The sequence below is a fragment of the Hyalella azteca genome, unplaced genomic scaffold (assembly GCF_000764305.2).
Source record: "Hyalella azteca isolate HAZT.00-mixed unplaced genomic scaffold, Hazt_2.0.2 contig1623, whole genome shotgun sequence".
Classification (NCBI taxonomy): Eukaryota; Metazoa; Arthropoda; class Malacostraca; order Amphipoda; family Hyalellidae; genus Hyalella; species Hyalella azteca.
Genome location: NW_025931927.1, coordinates 164824 through 187806, shown reverse-complemented (window position 1 = coordinate 187806; position 22983 = coordinate 164824). Strand labels below are relative to the sequence as shown.

The 22983-nt window shown below is 38.1% G+C and overlaps 1 protein-coding gene across 1 annotated transcript in view; it reads right to left on the bottom strand.

Annotated features, from left to right (window-relative positions):
- Window positions 1–87: 87 nt before the first annotated feature.
- The window catches only part of LOC108678959, a 55996-nt gene continuing 33100 nt past the window's right edge, over window positions 88–22983 (bottom strand). Inside the window, exons 4-17 of the mRNA XM_047883294.1 lie at window positions 17534–17608; window positions 12755–12825; window positions 9985–10818; window positions 9293–9538; window positions 8304–8678; window positions 7043–8135; window positions 6762–6905; window positions 5580–5928; window positions 5160–5234; window positions 4947–4989; window positions 3899–4084; window positions 2928–3032; window positions 1999–2235; window positions 88–1698 (exon numbers count right to left, since the gene is read on the bottom strand). Coding sequence (XP_047739250.1) covers window positions 1528–1698; window positions 1999–2235; window positions 2928–3032; window positions 3899–4084; window positions 4947–4989; window positions 5160–5234; window positions 5580–5928; window positions 6762–6905; window positions 7043–8135; window positions 8304–8678; window positions 9293–9538; window positions 9985–10818; window positions 12755–12825; window positions 17534–17608 — 4004 coding nt within the window. The 3' untranslated portion in view covers window positions 88–1527. The remainder of the gene's footprint in view (window positions 1699–1998; window positions 2236–2927; window positions 3033–3898; window positions 4085–4946; window positions 4990–5159; window positions 5235–5579; window positions 5929–6761; window positions 6906–7042; window positions 8136–8303; window positions 8679–9292; window positions 9539–9984; window positions 10819–12754; window positions 12826–17533; window positions 17609–22983) is intronic.

Genomic DNA, 22983 nt, shown 5'->3' with positions numbered 1-22983 from the left:
TTTCAGGGAAATGGATACGAATACTCCGGAACATTTTGCGAGTTGAAACCTCGGGATACGAATTAGGATTAAATTGAAAGAAACGAGCCTGTTATGGAGCAGATATAATTATCAACCTATTCAAAATAATCGATGCCTTAGAAATATTAGTAACATTATCTTATCAATTCTAAAATATGCACAATACAATACAAACATAGTAGTTCTTTGGAATGGAATGGTTGTTTTGATTCTTAAAAATGAAAGAGCCAGCACATAGAAACGAGTTGAGCTTTGCATAATACTGAAAATTACCAGTCCTCTCAGTCAAAAGTTTCAATAAATCTTACAATTAAATTAAGTTCACTAAATGAAAGCCACAAAATCACGCTAGCCACACTTCAATTTCACCCAATGATGCCAAGGTCCAATTACTCCAGCATTCCGGCGGCTTTATCGTCAGAAATGACTAATTAAATCAAATTAATTAATTAAATCAAACTACCAATTAATGATAGCTACGCAAAGCTGGTGCAGGCTGGAGTAAACAAAATTTAGTGCACTTAAACTTATAAGGCTGCACTTATAAGTGCAGCCTTATAAGTTATAAGGCTGCTCCTACTTTTTCGAAAGTGATTATTTTCAACTCAAAATCTATCAAATTCGAAAATATTTCCAAAGCTCGTGTGTAGCACCTCGATCTGATGGGCCAAATGTAAAAAATTCAAGGACATCTATGGCGCCACAAATTTCGTCTCTTCATTATTAAAATACATAGAAGAGCCTAAGTATCGAAGGGAATTTTCAATTCTCACACCTCAAAAATTATGAATGAATAAAATTTCCTCTCTGCCTGAAATGGAATTCGCTTTGATTGAATGAAATCTCAAAAATTAATTTGACTAGGACCTTGGAATTCGTATGATGGTGGTGTACTAGTGCTCGTATCTTGATGCTTGTACACGTGGCGGCCTAAGTAAACGTAAAGTCCCGAATACACGTATTGGCCTAATTAATTATACGCTGCGGCCTAAATACAAAGCGGTCTATGTACACGTAGTTTGCTTAAGTACAGTTAGCTGCCTAAATACACGTAGCGGCCAAAGTACATTTAGCGGCATAAGCCCATAAATCCAAGTAGAGACCAAAATATACGTTAAGGCCTTAGTACACGTAGCGGCTAATGTACACGTAGCGGACGATTTCTGCTCTGAGATTGGTGTGGTTAGCTTGAAAGGTGTCAGTGATTTGCTGCCGGAGTAACTATTAATACTATTTTTGATATTACGGCCCTTTCAGGGGATCTTAAACAACGTAAACGCTGTCGTAACTATTTTTGGTAGATTTCTTCTACATTTTCGTGAGAACTCATAAAACGTAAACGTTGTCGTATCTATTTATGTTAGTTTTCTTCTACTTCCTTGTGAACTCAAACAACGTAAACGCTGTCGTAACTATTTTTGATAGTTTTCCTCCACATTTTTGTGAACTCAACGTAAACGCTGTCGTAACTATTTTTGATAGTTTTCTTCTACATTTCTTGTGAACTCAAACAACGTAAACGCTGAGGTTGCCATCGGTGGTGATAGGACCCTGGGCCTCCTGCAGGATACGAACGCGCGGTCCTAAAGGAATGCCCAGCTTTAGTAGGCGGTCCTCGTCGAGGTATGGGAGCTCCAGCATGCCTATCTTCTCCTGCTCGAACACCGGCGCGTATTTCTGAAAAATTAATTAAATTTAACTGTAGAAATTTAAATAGGCTTAGAGGAAGATAAATTTAATTACAGGAAATTCGATTGACTTAGAGTCTTAGATGAAATTGATAGGCTAAGAGGAAAATAAATTGAAAAAGGGAAATTAGATTAACTTAAAGGAAATTACCCAAAAAAAACCTACAATCATTACGAACTATATTTTAGAACATGATACTAGATTATAAGAAATATGGTAAAATTATTTAAAAAATAAATTTTTAGTATTTAATATAATATTTTTTATTATTTAGTAATATTTTCTCACCTCATAGCCAAGTTTTCTGAGGAAAAGTCTGACAAGCGGAGGCTCGTCTCCGAAGAATTGCGTGAGTTTCTTAACTCTATTAGGATTATTAAGACCAGGGCCGCCGGTCTTGAAAATATCCCAGTTGTTCTTGCTGTTGTGGATGGCGCCGTTGCGGACAGGGTTCGTGGCGATGTGGTTCTGCGGAATGCCTGAAGTGCGGAGCGCGGTGATGTCATTCCGGATGCTCTCCATTTCCTGGACATGAATGTTTAATTTAATTGATTATTTCATGAATATCATACGTATTGATTAGAGCAATGATCAATGATACAATTTAGAAAAATGCAGGACGCTGTGATGTCATTCCGGATACTTTCCATCTCCCGGACATAATGATTAATTGCGTGAATCATTTCATGAATATCATGCATAAAGATTGAAAAAGTATCATTGAGGCGGTATTGGGATATATATCAGTTTAGTTACAAATCAAATAAGAAATTTAATAATTTGCTTTTCGTAGGTTTTTTCTTACGATACGTTTTAATGTTACGAATTCTAATTCCTTTAAATAAATTAATTTCAGTATCACCTTGCCTTTACTCCTGTAGCTAAAACTATATCAACTACTTCACGCCATTATACCCGGGCCTATATTGTGAAGTGATTGCAACTATACTTTAATATACTATACAATAATTTTATACTGCACTATAGATTATTCCCTCCTTTTCTCTCAAATGATCATCTAAACCTACTTCAGTATACTGACACTTACTTCAATACACTGAATTGCAGAGATCGTTGATTGCAGTGATCGTTAGTGATCCCTCCGACTCACCGTGAATTATTCTGACCGTCCTAGTTACCATGAATTATTATTTCGCATAATTAATAATTTAATTATAAATAAATACCAATAAGTAATTAATAATTATCCCGCTCACCTGGAATATAGCGTTCTGTGAGCGCATTTCTGCGCTGAGGTGCGCGACGCTGCGTGCGAGCGTCACGACGTGGCTCTCGAGACGCTGGAAGCGCCGCTGGATACCCTGCAATAATATAGACTAATTAAATATTATTCTTAATTAATAATTTTTATTGATGCATGATTATCTGAGTGTGTAATAACACAGACAAATGTAAATAAAATTTTTGCTTGATAATTTACATTGATGCATGATTATTTGAGTCATTAGAAATAATAAAAGTATTTTTTATCGGATTCTTAATAATAATATGAGCTTTATTTAATAATTTGTATTTCTTCGTGACTGTCTTAGTCATAAACTAAGAAAGAAAGTATTCTTCGTCACATTTAAGCAGGATTTAATTGCCTTCGAAGGCTTAAATTTAAGTAACTAGTTCATTCAAATTAACATATTAATTTAGTGTTTTGTTTTCGAATCTATTTTATTTGCATCAAATCTAAGACTTTCAACAGAAGTATATGACATTTTGGATACCATTTTCCGGAATGCATAATCAGAAGATAAGATTCCCTAGTTAGCTGCTCCCTCACTGAAAAATAAGTATACGTAAAACCGTATAATACTTGTCGATTTATGGTGCTCTCTTATAACATAATAACTACGAAGCTGATTAAATCTCGCGAGATATGGTTCGGTATGTTTAGAAAAACGCTTTTTCTTGAAGGCCGGCGACATAAGTGTTGTGGCGACATAAGTGTTGCGGCTACTTAAGTAGTATTTTTATTAGTCTAATTTCACATTTCAGTGCAGTTTTCGCGGCCATGCACGACCTTGCATGCAAATTTCAGAGCAATTATGACATGGAAAATGCCTACCTAACATGCCTTCAAATTTCATTACAATTTGGGTCAATATGACTCAATGAGTCATATAAAAGGTGGGTCAGTGTGACCCACCCATTATTTTATCAAGCGGCCAAGTCTGACCTTGCCACCATCACGTGCAGGGCCTCGCTTGAGCCTGTCCTCCAGGAGGCCAGCAGCGCTCCTGCGCTTATCCTTGAGCCTCGTGGCGGACACGATGGACGATGGCAGGGAGGACATGGAGCCGTGCAGCCTACGACGCGACGACTTCAGTTTACGACCACCATTACCTCCCAGCAACTTCAACACCTTCAACGTTTTGTTGAATTAAATAACGGCCCAGGATTATTATATTTATCTAACTTCAACATTCAATTTAATTAAAAAACGGCCCAGAATTATTATATTTATCTAACTTTAACATTCAATTTAATTAAAAAAAGGCCAATAAATATTATATCTATCCAATAAATGTCTGCAGAGTATTCTCCAATACTCGTGCAATAACAGAAATATTATTCATTAGAAAACGGCCAAGAGTTTAATATTTTATAGTATATTTATTAATTGTATTCATTGTATTCTCCAATACTCGTGCAGTAATACAAATATTATACAACCTTCAATATTATGTGCAAAACAAATAGTCCAGAGTTTGTTTTTTCAATAATTAAATATCTTCGGGTTATTCCCAGAGAGTAAGTGCGAATAGATTTGTAATTAATAACTTCTTTCATTGGACTTACAATGTCATCAAGTTAATAGAAAACAGTTGTGTTCTTATTAGACCATCCGAACCTTTTGATTTAAAATTGAATTGAAGTTCAGGCTTGAAATTCTTTTACTTGAAATGAGCATTTGATCAAAATTTCAATAAAGAGCGCTAGATTCTCCTCCTCAATCTATATATTCTATATATACACACTGAGTATACGGCTCAAAGATTCGAATATATAAAATTTTAACATTATTTCATGCAAGAAGGTCCAAAATCTTACAAATTTCGTTCCTTTCGTCACTAGATCTCCATGAGCTCAAATATCGATTAGATCTATCATATAAAGCCTGGTCTCACCTCGTCTCACTATTAAGCTGTTATCCTACCAAGCTCGTCTCACCTCGTCTCACCATGAAGCTGTTATCCTACCAAGCTCGTCTCACCTCGTCTCACCATGAAGCTGNTTCCAACTTCGGGGAACTGGACTTTTCTTTTCCTAGAATAGCCATCATTTCCCAACTTTGGATAACTGGACTTATCATTTCCTGAAATGTTTATCATTTCCCACCTGAGGTCAACTGGACTTATCATTTCCTGGAATATCCATCATTTCCCACCTGAGGTCAACTGGACTTATCATTTCCTGGAATATCCATCATTTCCCACCTGAGGTCAACTGGAAGGCCGTTACGGAGTCTGTCAGCCGCCTCGAGGAGGTCAGGCTGATTAAGAACTGAAGAACTGTCAACAAAAATATTTTCTGTCAGTAACGCAGCTATTTTTAAAGAACTCCATTTAAAAACAAAACAACTTCTAATAAACTTAAGCAAGTTTTGATAGCATCCTGAGAGAAATGCACGAGTCATATTGTCCAATCGATGACACTTTCTTTCCCACAGCTGAAGCAGAAAGCGGACGTAGCACTGATGTTCCCTTTTGCGGGTAAAACTGGGTCAGTATGACCCACATAAGGGCATCTTTTGGGTGTCCTAGTCCTGGGTCATCAGGATGACCCAAACACTATTTGGACAACGCCCCCCTCATTTATTTGAGTGTCCATCTCCTGTATTATAGCGAGAGCCTCACCTGAAAGATCTCCGCTGGTTGCCCTCAGCCCGTGAAGGTGAGGCGTGGAGAGAAGCCCTTGGGGACGCCTCAGGAGAGAGGGGAGGCAGGGGAGGCGTGGCTGCTAAGGACTCACGCCTCACGAGGCTTTTCCTGCTGGCGTTGTGGCCAGAGTTCCTGAGCGCCCCAAGGTTAGCTGTCCCCATGACCGGGGCGTTGGACGGTCCGTTGCCTGAGGGACTTTTTCGGGGAGCCATGGCGATGGGGAATCTCTGTTGGGGACCTCGAGCTTGGGGAGGAAATCCATTTTTTGCGTGGGATTTGTTGACGTCGGATTCGGTTATGTCCACCCACTCCGAGTCGTTTCCTGCTGAATATGAACGGGCATCATTGTCATGTCTTATTTCATACAAAAATGTGTATGACCGTGTCTCAGGTCATACGAAATAATGTATGATCGTGTCCTAGGTCATAAAAAAATGTGCGATCGTACAATAATACGATCCTAAAAAAATTCCGATTCTAAAAACGACATCCCTCTTGCAAGCGAGGGGCTACTGAAAATTTTACTCATTTTATTCTGATGTTCCAGGGATGAATAAATGAAATAAGTTGAGTTACTTGAAAAACCTTTTTATGTGTTGAAATTTTCATATATTGCAGTTTAAACTGCAGTTTAGCTGCGAATATAGTACAATATAATGCGTAATGAAGACTTCAACGCGCCCATCAACGGAACTCACGCACTTTCCTGCCGTCTTTGGAACTGACGGACAGTTTCCTAATGTTGCAAAAAAGAGAACTAATATTTGGTTGGTGAAATAAACATCATACAAAGATAACGACTAATACTTACATGTTCTAGCTTCAGTCTGTTATCATTCTCTACGCACTAGCCAGTATGACAGTTCTTGGTCAGAGCCAATATCCTCGTATGTCCACTACCGAGTGAATTTCTTAAACTTTTTAAATATTTTATTGTTAAATATTGGTGTATTATCTATGGTTTTGACTTTTTGGATGTCAGCTACGCTTAATTCAAAACACTAGACCAACAAGTTATTTGTTAGAATAAAGCATTGATTGCCACAACGTGCGCATCAACTAAGGGTATATCATAAATAAATAGCCCTCCATCTGGACTCGATCTACTCTGATAATTTCATTTCTTTTGGGAGTTTCAGGAGTCAGACCATCACCCACCGGAAGAATGGCCGTTCGGTCTATTAGACGAGGCGCCGGAGTCGACGCTGGTGTTGTGGCCACTCCGGCGATCTGTTACTACACCAGCGCCGCTGCCTGCCGTGCCTCTGCCGGAGTCTGTGCTGCTAGTGCCCTCTGCACCCGCTGCCGGAATTATTTAATTAAGATACGCTTAAGTAAAAATTAAAATACAGATAAGAATTTTTCATCTAACTTTAAAAAATTAATTCAATTCTTGAATTTTGCGGCAAAACTGTTGGATGCACTGATGAAATAATCACCTGTTGAGAGCATTCCAATACTAGCTGTTCGGCCGTTTGATCCATACGTGCGATCCGAGGGCAAAACATCGTTCATTTCAGAGGAATAAAATCTGTTTTGTTGGCGCAACAGTTGCTGTTGAGATTGGACTAGAGGCTGCTGGATCGGCTGTTGGTTCAGCTGATGATACGAACCAGACCTTTTTGGCATTTGATTGCCGTTTGTCTCGAATTCGTTTCCCAAGCGTTCATTAGACTTCGGCAGGTCGAAGTGAACAACAGAACTTCGTAGTGGAGCTCCATAATGAAAGCCGTTCGGGGCTGTGTTCTGTGGGGCATGATTTGCTTGTACCACTTCTTCAATATCGGCGTTTCTATTACAATTTCCAGTACCTGGGAAATTTGACGTTTGGTTCAGCCTGGATTGAAACATCAAGTTGGTATTTTTTTCGCGTTTGTTAAGCGATTCGTCCAAAGAGTGCACTTTTTGGGCTTCCGCACTTTGAGAGGATGCAATCATTGCATTCCTATGGTCTTCTTTTGATTCATGTCTTCCGCTAAATTTGCTAGCAATTATGCCTTTCAAGTTGGTATACTTCAAGCCCTTTTTCAAGGAACCCCAACGATCATCTTTTCGTTGCTCCTCCTGCCTTTCGTTGGCAGTGTTGATCTCATCGGCCGGAGCAGAGGTCGTCGATTGGGGGGAATGTCCATTGATCGGCTGAACATAACCATTAAAATTACTTTGGGTGCCTCGAACGCATTCTTCAGGCTGAAGTCGTGTGTCCGTTTTAGACCCGTTATGTAAATGGATTGTTTCCCCATTACTGTGATTCTCCTGGTGATTAGAGGTCTGATGGTATCCGTTAACAAAATGATGCTTGTTCATTTCTTCTCCTCGAAATCCGTTATTTGTGGCACCTATTACTCCTCCATCAGATGTGTGCTGGTATCCGTGATTGAGGTGACCCCAATGGCCATTAACGTGGCCATTATGAGTGGGCTTAGGTGGAGGGACAGGGTGAAATTCACCATCTTTTAACACCCCGTTTGGAAGGACACCATTTGGGATATGGCCATTTCGTGGGTGTTCACTTACAGCGTGAGGATCTCTCTGAAAGTAAACCAAGCATGCATGATTTCTCAGTCAGCTACGGGTAATATGTAAATCAGCATATGAAAACATTGTAAAAAATGCTCCCTGAAATACTTTATCAATGACTGTGTTGCAAGATTATAATTTTCTTAAAATATTAAATGCCTGAAATTATCAATTACAAACCATTCTCAGGCCTTGCGAGGCTCGGGCCCAAGTCTCCCTTGAGATGCCGCCATGAGGTTGGAATTCATTCAGATCTCCATTAATGGGAATGCCGAGGTTCCCATTGGCTGCAGCAGAAGATAGGTGGCCAGGCCCAGAATCAGCAGAATTCTTAGGGACATGAATGTAGGGAGAGTCTGCAGAATTTGTAGGTATGTGAAGATATGGATGATCAGTAGAGTTCTTTTGAACGGAGTGAATATTTTGGTGTGATTTGTACGGCTGGGGGTTGTAATGGTGAGGATCAGGCTGCAGGGGATGATAGTGCTGAGTAGGAAGAAGTCCCGCGAGAGTTCCCTCCGGTGGGATGGTGGAGTTACTTGGTCTCGCAGAAGGCTGAAAATTGAGGATGATAATTGTAAGTATTGATTTATAGTCTAACGCAATTCTTAATAGCGAGTGAGTTTTAAAAATAACGATGCTTTGTACTTAATACATAAAATTCTTTAAGAATTTAAACGAAAATAATTTCTCGCATTCATTTAATATTTATTAAGTGAAAACGTTTCCAAATAAAATATGATGAATTTACTTATCCAGCATAAAGTCAAGAAAAAAATGCAACAAGCTATGTTGACATAGAGTTTGTTCATAAATTATTTTAAATATGTTATATACATTTCAAATTCCCAAACAGCATTGCCACACAAGATTTTGACTCGTTTTATCTGTGGAATCATAAAAGAGGAAAAATAGACAAATGATCATGATCGGAATAAAGAAATATTCTACTTATTGAAAATAACTGATCCCGTACGGGCTACATATCCACCAGGCAATAAGTCCAGCAGCTATCTCAATCAATCGTCAGTTTTGGAAAGATCGGTTTCCAAAGGCCGGATCCCTTGTGAATCAAGTCACGAAAAATTCAAGAATCGGCAACAGGCAATGGGCTTATTTCTTCAGTGCCGACACTTCTATTCTTTTCATACCATATCCTGCACACCAACCATGTTGAGGTCCTGGCCTGGAAGTAGAACGTCTCGGTCGTCGCCGCCCTGAGTGGAAGGTCTAGACGATGTTTCGGGAGGTCCGCCTTGGAGAGGCAGAGGTCCAGGGCCTTTAAGTCCAGAAGAGCCTCCAAGTCCAGAAGAACCTCCAGGGCCAGAAGAACCTCCAAGTCCAGAAGTACTACCAGAGCCGTTGTGTAAACCCCCAGTTGCACCGATGGCGTGAGGGGGCAGTGGTTGCTGCGGCTGGCAATAAGAAAAGTTCAGATCACCATGCGTAACAGAATTTATAACCGATAAAGATATTTCTATCGAAAAAATATGACTAGGGTTAACAGCAAAAAAACGAAATTTTGTTCGTTTTATAGTCAAACTATTTGACTATTGACCGAGACATTAGCACCAAAGTAATTGTAGTTCAAACATACAGTATCATTCCATACACAAGTTTAAATCAAGCACTAATATTGAACTGAGTGATTTGTTATATTTCCCACTAGATGCTTCATTCTAAATCCATAAATTCATCATTAAATTGGGCCATTTTAACTGTCCGTACTCCTATGTAATGTGGGATACAGGTGGTGATAGTCAACGTGAATTCGGTTGAACTAAAGTTATTTTCTTAAATTTAAATATTTCGTAAAGCTCAAGAGCAGAGAGCTATTAATTTAAGATCAACAGAGCCATACCCGCGGAGTTTTCTTCTGTTCACATCTTTGCGATACTGCCCCAAGTTTTTGCTTGTTCTTTTGACGCCTCAGGAACTTAGCAATTGCTGAGTAAGATTCCGTCTCCTTGACGAAAATTCCATCACATGACGATGGAAGTCTTGGTAGCGAGCCTCCTTTACGCACTAGTACTACGCAACCAGACGTACCAGACGATCCGATAATTTGGTAGTCTTTGTCACTTTGGCTAAATGGGAGTTCTGAACTGCCTTCGCCTGCGTTACCCGAAGAATGTATGTCCGTACAAGACACGGCTGAGAAGGAATTCATCAAGCCGCCTGCTGCGCGATCAGTTTGATGTCGCTTAACGTACTCGAGATGCCCGAAATTTAGATTCCTTCTTCTGGTTCTGCACGTCTGGCCAGCGAACTGCAGTTGGTCCTTGGAGTAACCCGATGAAATTACATTGTCGCTTGTAACAGAAGAATGGCTTTCATCGACGGTGGATGAGAAAACCCACTTAACGCTGCGATCCAAAGTCCCCGTAGATCTGGATGATGAATCGACGTCGGATTTGCAAAGAGGTCGTGCTTGAACAAGCTGAGTTTCGTCCTGGTTTGTGACGGATCCTAGTCTTGAAAGGATTGTGGGGAGATTTTGGCTTGCAGAAGGCGTAAAATTCGAATTGAGTAATGCATTTGAGAAATGAAAACCGTTGGATGGAGAATTTGATTGAAGTTGTGAGCTTTTCGGGAAAGGAATTTTTGAGCATGAGAGACTTGGCTGGAATTTTGAAGGAGCTAGAGCGCAGCTTGGATTCCTCCACGTTTGATTGGCATTTTCAAGCTTTTCGGTCTTGTGTGTGATGTGTTTTATGTATTTTATTGTATATGAAAGGGAGAATGAAAAAAGTTTGTTAGTACAGAAAGATATTAGCAAAGGCGCTAAAACATGGAATTAGCATAAAGGAATCGTTACGAAACTCTAATTATATTTATGTAAAATAATTTCAGAATTTATTTTTAATAATATCATATTGCAGTCAAAATATTCATGGTTACTGTTTTAATCAACACTTATTGACCAACATGTGTGCCCAAATTATTGTGCTGCAAATTTGTACAAAGCTAGCAATTTTGCCCAGTACGAAGATTTTGTACTGGGCAGGCGAAAGTTCAAGGTTTTATTAATAATGAAGCAGTATGCGAGGTAAGCTATGACCAAACAACAACTATCATCACGAGAGATAAAGAGGAGAAAATAGCGAAGAAGACAATGATATTCATGCTGCATATAGCTTAGGAATGAAGAAAATGAAGACAATCGAGAATAACAGCAGATGCAGATGTAAAATAGAAACGTTCGAAAAAATGGTAAGAAAAGTATATTAAGTGATGAAGCAGATCATGTGCAGTGAGGGCGAGTGGTGTTGTGATGTGCGTTCCGAAAAAAAAACATTCTTCAAATCATTTTTAACGTGCATTTTCTTCACCACGCATGCTCTATTTCTTTGTGCATTACACAGTACTTTACGACATCGTATTTTCAAAAGTACGATACATTTTAAATACAAAATTTCCTATACAATTTTAATTTTGGATGGAAATTTGCCTCATGCGATCTTTAGGTATAATTTTTGAATGGGGAAGAACAAGTGCTTTTGTAACCCGAAACTTGAACAACAGTTATACATAATATTCAACGAAACACTGGCCCAGCGAACTCGATTTTGTTCATTATAGTTTAACGTCATCACGACGAGTTTTCTAACGTATGTTACACGTATTGATCTGTTTTATATATCATATACAAGGGATATTTTCATACGATATAATCACAAGACAACATCTTGTCGCCAGATACAATAATTGAAGACAAAAATTATTACACCCATTGATGTCTAGTAATTCTTGGTTTAGCGATACAAATTCGATTAGTGCATGAAGCGCTGGTGAATTGAATAAAATTTATTTTCTAATTAAAATTCAGCAGATTTTTGGGACAAAAAGTAAATGAGCAACTTTTAACAAAATTAATGTAACAAAGTTTAACAGGATAACTTACGAAATGGGTACGAATTTGCAAGTACATTATAGCTTCAAACCTCATGCGATTGAAGCTTAAAGCCACCTGGTCGCATGCATTTTATTACATTCTAATTTAAATTTCATTCGCTCAGCACATATGAGAAGTCAGGACCTCAGGCACTAAACATTTTTGTGCCGTGCATGACGACGTTTATATGCATTTGTATTCGCTGCAATTTCCCATAAATGAAAAAAATTAGGTTATATGCTGGAAAATTACAACCTCAAAGATTCAAAGTTTGATTGATTGTTCAAACAATGCCGTGCTCCTGATTACTCTTATTACATTCACCAAACTCATGTTGTGCGATCAAGGATTCACATGATTATTTGCAAGGTATACTTCGCTAATTGTAGCGTTATTAACTTGCACAAACATATATTAAAATGATCCCGAATAAATACATAGACCATTCCTTATTTTCCGTGAAAATTTGTATGCAAAAAAGTAGCGATTATTTTTGTGCGTGCAACTCATTTACAGTTGCCCACGAAATAATTTTTTAAGTAATTAAGATAATTTGCGAGCTTAAACAATTAGTCACGAATGAACAAGTGTCCGATAAAGAGTTTAACATGGGTGCCGAGTGCAAAATACTACGAACAAATAATGTAGATAATATTAATGTGATCAATAAATATAATGCAAAAGAATTCATTATTAACTAACAATGAATAAAGGATCAAACTGCGTATAAACTTACAGGGAACTTAGTGGAGTGTGTGTGGAAACGTCCTTGTTCCGTGACTAGGATATGGGGTGGATCCGCACCGTCTGAAAACACAAATTGGAAACAATGAGTATTTTGTAAGGAGAAATTAGTGTTAAAAATTTACCAGAAATATTCACCATCTGTAGGCGAATTAGGAGACAGTGAGTATTTATTGAAAATTTAGTTTTTATATATATTAAAAAAATTGTTAATTAATTTTTTTAATATTTGAAAATAAAATTAGAAATTCATTGTACATGTGTAGCATTGGAGACACTGGATTCTTTAGAAGTGTTGTCTTTGAAAAGTGATTTTTAAACGTATATTATCAACAATAATTTCTCCACTGTTCAAAAAATCTCCACTAAAATTGCAGACAAGTAGTGAGTATTTTTGTAAGGAGAAATTATTGTTAAAAATTGACTAGAAATCTTCACCATCTGTAGGCTAAATTGGAAACAATTAATGAGCATTTTTTTAAGGAGAAATTAAAGTTAAAAATTGACTAGGAATATTCACCGTCTGTAGGCAAAATTGGAGACAACTAGTGAGTTATTTTTGTAAGGGAAGATTGATTTTAAAAATGATCAGAAACGTTCACATAAGAGGACAGAATTTAGAGATATTTAGTAGCCTTTTTTAGGGAAATTCGAAGGAAAAACGACCTGAAACAAATTCGCATGGAATAAAAGAATGCAAGATTAGGATGACCACAAATTCTACTCAATGCATAACTCATTTTCCGACTTTAACGATGTTTTGCTGGTTAGGATTATTCACTCTAGTAAATGGTATTAGTTTCTTATAATCACATACGATATTTAGAAAAAAATTCTGCGAAAGTATAATATAATTGATTGATTAATAAATTTTCATGCATGCATTTCCCACCGCACGCAGGCACGCAGACTGCACTACAGTTCCCACCGCACGCAGGCACGCAGACTGCGCTACAGTTCCCACCGCACGCAGTCCGCACGCAGGCACGCAGACTGCACTACAGTTCCCGCCGCACGCAGGCACGCAGACTGCACTACAGTTCCCACCGCATGCAGGCACGCAGACTGCACTACATTTCACCCGCATGCAGGCACGCAGACTGCGCTACATTTCACCCGCATGCAGGCACGCAGACTGCGCTACATTTCACCCGCATGCAGGTATGTAGATTTCATTACAGTTAAGGCGGTCGACGAGATAATGAAGCCGTCTAATCGCTCCTGTGGCACCGCAGTCTCTTTAAGGAAGATCGCCTCGGGCAGTCGCCAGGTGCGCTACACATCAGAGGTGCCAGATGGGCCTTTTTCCGGCCAATTTTTGCTATTTTGGGCCTTTTTCTAATTGAGTTGGTCGGTGAAAATCGACGATGGTCTTAGCCTATTAAATTTTTCAATGATGAAAAACGACTTAAACCTTTCGTTAAGAAAACAGAAAGTTGAATTTTTGAACAGTATTTTAAAAATTTACTAACAAATATTGAATTTATTGACTTTTAGGGCTATTTTTGCTATCTGATTTGGCCGTTTTCTCTTGCCACCATCTGGCGAGCTGAAGGCCTTCCTAAAGCAGGTCACTCAAGTCGTTTGGTGCCAGGGCAATTATGGGGCCAATTATATGGAGGGAAATGTGATCACTTATACTGCCTCAGGGGATCATGGTCAATCCCACTGGTTAATAATTTTGATAATGTTGTGTTTGAGTTTCATTTAATTTTCGAGATTTTTTCGAATTTATGAGAAGCGTTTGGCAGATTATCTATTCAAAGACTGATATGTTTTTCATGCAAAGCAGATGGTGTTTGTATTTTATCTCCAGATTTATTTACGTATCCGATAAAGGAATTGTAATATGCTGTATTATTATTATTTACGTTGCCGATAGTTGGAGTATTTGAGGCTTGTTCAACTAAACTGAATTCGATGTTTGGAGGGCATCCATTCAAGTGCCAGACTTACACTGTATCGCGAAAATTTATATTAAAATTTACAGGCTAAATAAAAAGTGGAATCAGGGGACATGTTCACTTGCCATGAACAACTCGTCTGGATGACAACTTTTTGAACAGAGCTCGAGCAAGCCCCTAGATGTTGAAAAATTACTTTTCATCATGCATGGCTTTATCCTGCAGATAACCTCCACACTTCCGGAGGTTAACCTTTTCCCTTCACTCTACATGCGCTGCTTCATGCTAAGCGTGGGAGCACATCTCGCTCCATCTGCCACGCAGTACAATTTAGTTGGGCCATCAACGACCACTAAATTACATGGCTATGAGGCATGAGAACAGCTCAGCCAATGCTTGATTTAATGCCCGCTCTCATAATGAAGACAAAGTTAAAGGCAGGCAGCCAAAATTAATATGCTGATCACTGTCATAGGAAGAGATAAGACTTCCTCATCCAATAATTGAGTGCAGTTGTACGGCGCATAAGACACGCACGCTGCAGCTTTCGCAGACCATTTAAATTAGGTCTTACAACGGCAATTTTATGGTTGTGATTAAACGAAGTCAAATTATTGGCAGTAATAAACTTCTATGGTAACGAAACTTTTTAACACGTGGCTCCATGGATTATTGCATATCTTACTGATTAATTTCATAGCTGATCACACTTGTTGAGGTGAGATGGGCTAAAGTTTGTCTAAAATATTGAGGGATAAATTTCGAAAAAACTTATATCTAATTAAATAATTCTAAATTCAAGCGTTCAAGTGAGTAAAGCAGTGAAACGTAAACCTGAAGTAGCCCTTAGAATGAGACATGCGAGGCGAGTGTTAAATTAAATTATATTCATCAACAGAGATGCCAATCTAAAGTGGTACCTTGATGCTAAGCATTGAAAGCAAAGTCATTTCATTTCCCTGTGTTTACTTGACCTTTTGATAAACGCGCGCCATTTACCGCCGTCACAAGATAGCTATTAAGCTGCGAGCTCCCTTCTCTTATTGATTGCCATGCAGCGAAGTCATCTCGAGATTACACGCTGCTTGCATCGCGCTATCATACTTCCAAGAAATTAAAACTAAAAACTCTTAAGAAATATTCCATAATCATAAGAAAGATGAAATTAATCAAGGGGTGACTAAAGGGTGACCAAGGGGGTGACCGAGGGGGAGACCAAGGAGTGACCAATGGGTGACCAATGGTGACCAAGGAGTGACCAAGGGGGTGACTAATGAGTGACCAAGGGGTGATCAAGAGGTGACCAAGTGGTGATGAAGGAACGACCAAGGGAGTGTCCAAGAGGTGACCAAGAGGTGACCAAAGGGTGATGAAGGAGTGACTAAGGGGGTGAGGTGACCAAATGGTGACCAGGGGTGACCAAGAGGCGGCATTGCAGCTTGGCCGGAACCCACGGCGAGATTTTGTAAATCAAAATTAGGTAACTCATTATAGGTGTGCTAAATGCATACTGGTGGAATAGGCTTATGATATATCTTCAAATCTTTTCATTCACAGCCGCATCATTTATCGTGAATATTATATTGACTAATATTGACTGAGTTATTAAAGATATTTCTCGGGGAAGAATATTATTAAAGGCAATGAATGATTTATCATTTCAGCCTTAATATTCCTTCATAATATTCATAGAAATGAGGCTTGTGAATGGATGGCTGGTAGTGAATGAGAGCAGACCGAGACAGGTTGAAAGACCACTTATGATAACCAGAATTAATTCAAGAATTTTAAAGAATAATATTTTAAAAAAGAACATCTATCATCTTTCTAAAAGCACACATAGAAGAAACACGATACACAAAATTACCCAAACAAGTCACATTAACCAGGTTATAATATTCAATTCTTCGACTTCTAGAGCCAGAAAAATGAAACTAAATGTTGAGTTGGCATCAGCGATACTAAGAATCAAAATTAGTTGCCGAGAGAAAATTTTGATACTTGACTGTAGATGCCGTGTCAGGGACGGAGCAATTAACTCAGTTTGGGATAATGTTTGAAGGTTAAAGTTAAGTGCCATACACTGTTGCGTGCTGTAAATAAAACTTCCAGATTTTCTGAACCCTGCAATTCCCTACACATCGCAATAGCTTTGAGTCACTACACAACGCAATAGTTTTGAGTCACTACACAACGCAATAGTTTTGAGTCACTACACAACGCAATAGTTTTGAGTCACTACACAACGCAATAGTTTTGAGGCACTACACAACGCAATAGTTAATTCAAAATTCAACAATAGAGCTCGGAAATAACCGAGAATCAAAGAGAGTAGAAATTTGTCGAGGTCGGAGCATATATTGAAATTCTGTGAGTAGAATTAAGGTTATGGAATTCCATACTAAGCATTTTTTTCTACAGCAACAATTCATAAAAAACGAAATATTTTATTTGATTATATTTGATAAAATATATATTTGATTAAATATTTGACCACAGAGAAGCTGTGTTAAGTAACAAACAATACAAACATGTATTTGTTCAAGTTGCCACGTAAACAGGGGAGCGGGATTATCCAGGAAAAAAGTTTTAGGCGGCATAAAAATTAATAGGTGAATTAAATTTATGGGCAAAAACTCTCAAAAGCTGCCATTGATATCAACCGCACTCACTGAGAGGAAAAATGGTCATATTGTCCAAATACCGAGTCACTTTCTTAACCGCGGTACGAACAGAGTGTGTACGTAGAACTGATACGCTCATTTACCGGCCACCAAACTGGGTCCGGAAGACCCATATAATGATAAAAAGAGCATCGCAATTTGGACAAAATCTCACACATTTCTCAGAGTATGACATGTTCTCACCAGGACCGGGGGGCGACGTGGGGCTGTGGGGGTAGGGCTTGGGGGGCGGCACAGGCTTGTAGGGACCACACACTCCTGATGCAATAAATAATCAATATTAAAATAAATTCTAATTTACATAGTTCTTAATAAAATTTAAAGATTTTCATCTCATATAATTTACATTTATTAGAAAAAATAATGTAAACATGTACTCAAAATATAAATAAATAAGACACGATGTTTACTTGTTCTATTTAAGAATATATATTGGTTATCATATATATTGATAAATGTGATATTGGGTTTATTAAAAATACACATTAAATACTTCAATTATAACTACATTGGTACACGTTCCGTTTTATTAAAGAATTCCAGCTTGTAGGATAAAAATATATAAACAAAATAATAGTATATATATCAATAAATAAAATGTACGAACTTAGAATATTCGGCATAAAATAGAGTCCGTTTCTAATGACATAGCATATATTAGCTTCAGAAGCAACCTTTTCGGTTCTGCTTCTTTGCTCGAGAAGAATAAGTTCAACCTTCTACATCTATAATAAATTCCACAACTATAATAAGTTCTGCATCCTACATCTATAATAAGTTTAATATCCTACATCCATAATAAGTTCAACATCCTTCATCTATCTATACAGTCGATGAACGCATCAATGAATTGTTGAAACTGTAGATAGGACTGTTGTTAGCACAAAGCTTCTGGATGTATGTAAAATAGCTTTCAGATATTAAATTGCTTTCAGATAGTCGAAAAAACAAATAAATAATTCAATGCATTGCAAATGAACTTGCTAGAGAGACTCTTCAGTTGGACAGTTGCAAATTTTACGTACCAAACTATAGGTACCTAAATTCATAGTGTCACTCTCGTCTGAGTGACGTCTCAGTCACTCTCGTGTAGTGTCACAACTACACGAAAATTGTCTCGCATCATTGCCTGTTGCCAAGTAACACGGCCAATTATTTAAAATATTTCCGTGAAACTACAGTATATAACATACAAAAGTTGAATTCAGTTCTCGGCGGGTCTGTAATTCATGGCTGAGAATTAAGTGAATGATTCCTGGAAATTTTTTTCATGCTGGGTAATTTATCAATCTCACGCGAAGGTAATTTCATGTAACTAGGGGTAATTTTGGTAAGAATATCAATCACAAGTTCTAGTTATGAAATTTGGGAGCAGCTATCGCACTTTTTGCCCTTATGCAGTTCTTCTTGCGCAGTTCATTTTGGCCAGACAAAGGTCGTATCAGTGCTACGTCTGCTCTGCGATCGTGCTGTGGGTAAGAAAGTGTGTCACTTTTTGGACAACATGAGTCATTCATTTTTCTGCATGTAAAAAAAAAACTTCAAGGCCAGTAACCGCCCTGAAAGTCCACGGTCGTCGAGTTCACGTATCGTTGAGCTGTAATCAAACATCAAGTTTGCCGTAATGACGTGACCGCCAAGCTCATTACGGCTTTTATTGGACTTAAATGGACGTAAATCTTGTTAGGCATTCATTAGGCTGATCCGTCGCTATACCGTAGCCCAACGTTGGGTAACGTCGTTACTTCCAACGCCACGGGTTGAGCGAGGGAAACCCCAATCAAGTTTCAAACTCTAGCATTTTCATGTCAGCGATTGGGGAATTTCTTTACGGCGAAAGAAATAATATTCAACAATCAGAGTAAAAAGAAATTAGAGTTATATACAATTTTTAATATTTTGCTAACATAAATATTTCAACTCTTGACTAATAATTGTATCCACGAGTGAGTGATTGAAATATATTGATTGACATACAGTCTCACCCTGGCGGGAATAATGTCTAATATTGAATAAAGTTTAGTAATACATTATTCGTTATATTTTAGAAATGCATTCGAAAATTGAAAAAGAAATCAGGCAAATATCAGAGCATCTGCGAATGCAAACGTGAAATATGAAGCGAAATGAAGTACATCAGTTGCCATAATACTCGAGGAATAAGCTCCGGGCGCAAGATCGGTACCGAATGAGCGTTGAAGTTCCCATATTGACCGGCATAAAAGATGATTCATTTCTTAACCACGGGAAGATATCTATCCGCTTCCTAATTGTCTTTTCAAGTTGCAATTTTATTGTTTCCAGAATTTCTTTTCATTTTACTTCCAATAAGCTTGTTACTATTTAACATTTTATTAAATCATTACGCATGGTTCTTTCCAGGGTTATTGACACCACAATCCTGAAGGTCGGGAACCATTCATGAGGCCAAAAATAGGTATAACAATTTTTTTAATGGGGCTAAAAATGTTTATTGTGTATACTCCAGCGTTAAGAATGATTTTAACATTTTCATTAAGCATGACAAATTTAATTTCATAGCAAATTTTTTAGAACCCATGGCATCAGAAGCATCCTCCGAGGAATCATGGTAAATTTTATGGGTCATTTTGTCATCAAATTATTAAAAAAAGGAAGGTTTGAAGGCCGCATAAGCACTTCTTATGCCGCAAAATGAACGCATCGGTAAGAAACATCGAAACATCGCCTCACACAAAAAGTCTACTCTCTTCTTAAATTATTATGCATTAAAATCTCGATCGTTTTCACCATTAAATAACTATGTCTTTGAAAAGAGAACCAATCTTCAATAGGAATTATTAAAGATATGCACACATTAAATGCAAAAACATCTATCATCTATCATCTATCATAATATTGTCTCAGAATTAACAAATTATTTTAAGAAATCTGAACACTCACTGGTAGAATTAACAATTAAAATACTCGATGCATTCTGTTCCGAATTAAAAATTTGGTAAATTTTTATGGAAAATTACACAATTTTCAACCTAGCGATTATATATTATTCTTTGTTAAACCTTTTAAGGATATCTGCATTGCTGAATCTTATCTTTTGAATCATATCCACTGAATCTCCCTTCCATATCTTCATCTCAATTATAAATGGAATCGAATTATTTATTTGTATTGAACTGTGAACGTGCGTTTAATTCAGGGAATAGTTCATAAATGTATCGATAATACATCACTACTTGTACCGTTTACCTTGTCGACCACGAGAGCCAGTAAAATGAATTTGAACGTTCAATAAACCTCGAAATTCGCCGTCATAAATACAGCGGAGGTGTGAGCGAGATACAATCTTCGAGCACCATCGCACCCACGCACTATCAAGTGCAGATAAAATTTGCCTTTCACTGGCAGAGATCACAGAAACCTATACATGGAGCTGAGACCATATGCATGTTTCGTAGCATTCCTCTTCCTTAAGGTCAAGCATAAAGAACTCTCTGAAAAGTCGAAGGTAAATTGAAAGCGTTTGAATGTGAGGCAAAGGTCTAATTAGAGATGACGAGGTTGTTACGAATGAGACCACAACAGACAGCTAAGGAAGGTGGAATTCTCTGGAAAAAAATACTCGAGTGTTTTATGCCCACTTAATTCCTGTAGTAACATAACAGTAAGAATAAAAATCATTCTTAGTGAATTATACAGAAGAATGGCAAAGTAGCTTCCTCATCCAGTATTTCTGTTCTATAGGTTCGCCAATGACGACGAAAACTTGATCATAAAATACCAATTTCAACTTTACGAGTCATCTCATTTGAAAAAAATTATTATATTTGTGAGTGACGATATACTGTTTTTAATCCAGTTCAGATGTTTTTAATCTATCCAGGATGAAATCATTACTGCTCATGATTTATGAACGTAGTTAAAAAAACGGGCACGGCTGCACGTATGTCACGCAGCGCCGCTGAAGGCTCGTGCATATGGCGACGGTGAAAGTGCGCTACAGTAGCACGGCAATTACGACAAGCCTGCCGGTGTTGCAACTCTGACTCGAACTGACGTAGTTAGAGTCAGAGTAGTAGTTTTAAGTCAGAGTAGTCGTTTGAGTCAGAGTAGTAGTTTGAGTCAGAGTAGTAGTTTGAGTCAGAGTAGTAGTTTGAGTCAGAGTAGTAGTTTGAGTTAGAGTAGTAGTTTGAGTCAGAGTAGTAGTTTGAGGTAGAGGCCGCACACGGCCGACGAGAAGAAAGGTACTCTTCAGGTGAATCGAGTTTAAAAAATATTCGATCAACGAAAATTTAGCGTTTAAATGCGTAATTAACGTTGATTTAACTTCAGATACCTGATGGTGCCGTGGTGATGGATGATGACGTAGTTTGTAACCATATGTACTTAAGATTCTTTAGCGAGCTTTCAATATTAAAACCATACAAAATAAAGAATTGAAATCAGGCACTTGAAGAAATTTTCGTCTCTCAAAAATTAACGCAGATGAAAAAAATTTTAATTTTGCGTATAAATAATACCTAGGTAATGGTGATCATCTGGATTTAACATATAGATTAGGTTTCAACATTTTTGACGTGATTCAGATAAATCAAACGTATTCTAAAGGTTGCACGTTATGTTAGTAAGAACTCTTTATCCCGTCAAGTCTTCAACCAGCTTCTCCTGTTCCCTGAAAGCGACGCTTAAATTCTCATTACTTTATAATTTATCTCTTCATACATAAATTTGAGCGGAGAATCGGATATGGGATTTCTGTAAATAAACAATTCAAACCAATTTTGCCTCTGTAAACTTTTGGTTTCCACCTTTGAAGATCTTAAACAGCCTACAATGCTATTTATTGCTCCAAATGAAAGGCTTTTAAACAATGAAGAACGGAGCAACGGCCGATATCGCTCACTGTTTCCTGTCTAGCTCCGGAAACAGAAAATTCCACCCTAACGGACTCTGCGCAACCGCAGCCACTTTTCCGGATAGTTTCAGATCAAGTCTGTCGACTTTTGCCTCATCTTAAAAGAGTTAATTTCTCCCTTCGACAGTGCGCTAATGATGCGAGACTGAAACACCGCTGACCAGCCGTTACTTGGTCAGTTTAAAGCGCTTCTAGTGACACTTCAATGACAAATATGCTAACATGTCGTAACTCGGAGCCCGTAAATATGACGGTGCTAGGAGCACGTAAATATGACGTCGCTAGGTGCACGTAAATATGACGTCGCTAGGAGCACGTAAATATGACGTCGTTTTAATTAAGCACACGCACAAGACGCCGTTCACAGTACATAGAAGTAGCTAAAATACATGCTTAAGAGTAGACTAGCTTCCTTTGCGGAAGAATTCAAAATCTTTAAAACAAATCTGAGCGAGTTTAAGGCGGCAGCAGCCCGGCCATATCACCGGAAGAGAAGCTCTAAATTGATATACGCTGTAGCTGAACTGCAGGATCTAACGCTGCGTTCTCGAAGGCGTTGCGTTCTTAAAAGTTAGTCCGTTGATAAGTTTTGTGGTGAGAGTCACATCTTGCGTCGCGGGTGCTAATGGCATCGATGGTTAGAAAGCTGAGTAATTATTCACAATTATTATTTGCTTCCATATATGGTGTTCTTTTGATAATTATCTGGCTTCTCAATCGAGGAAATTACGGAGATCAC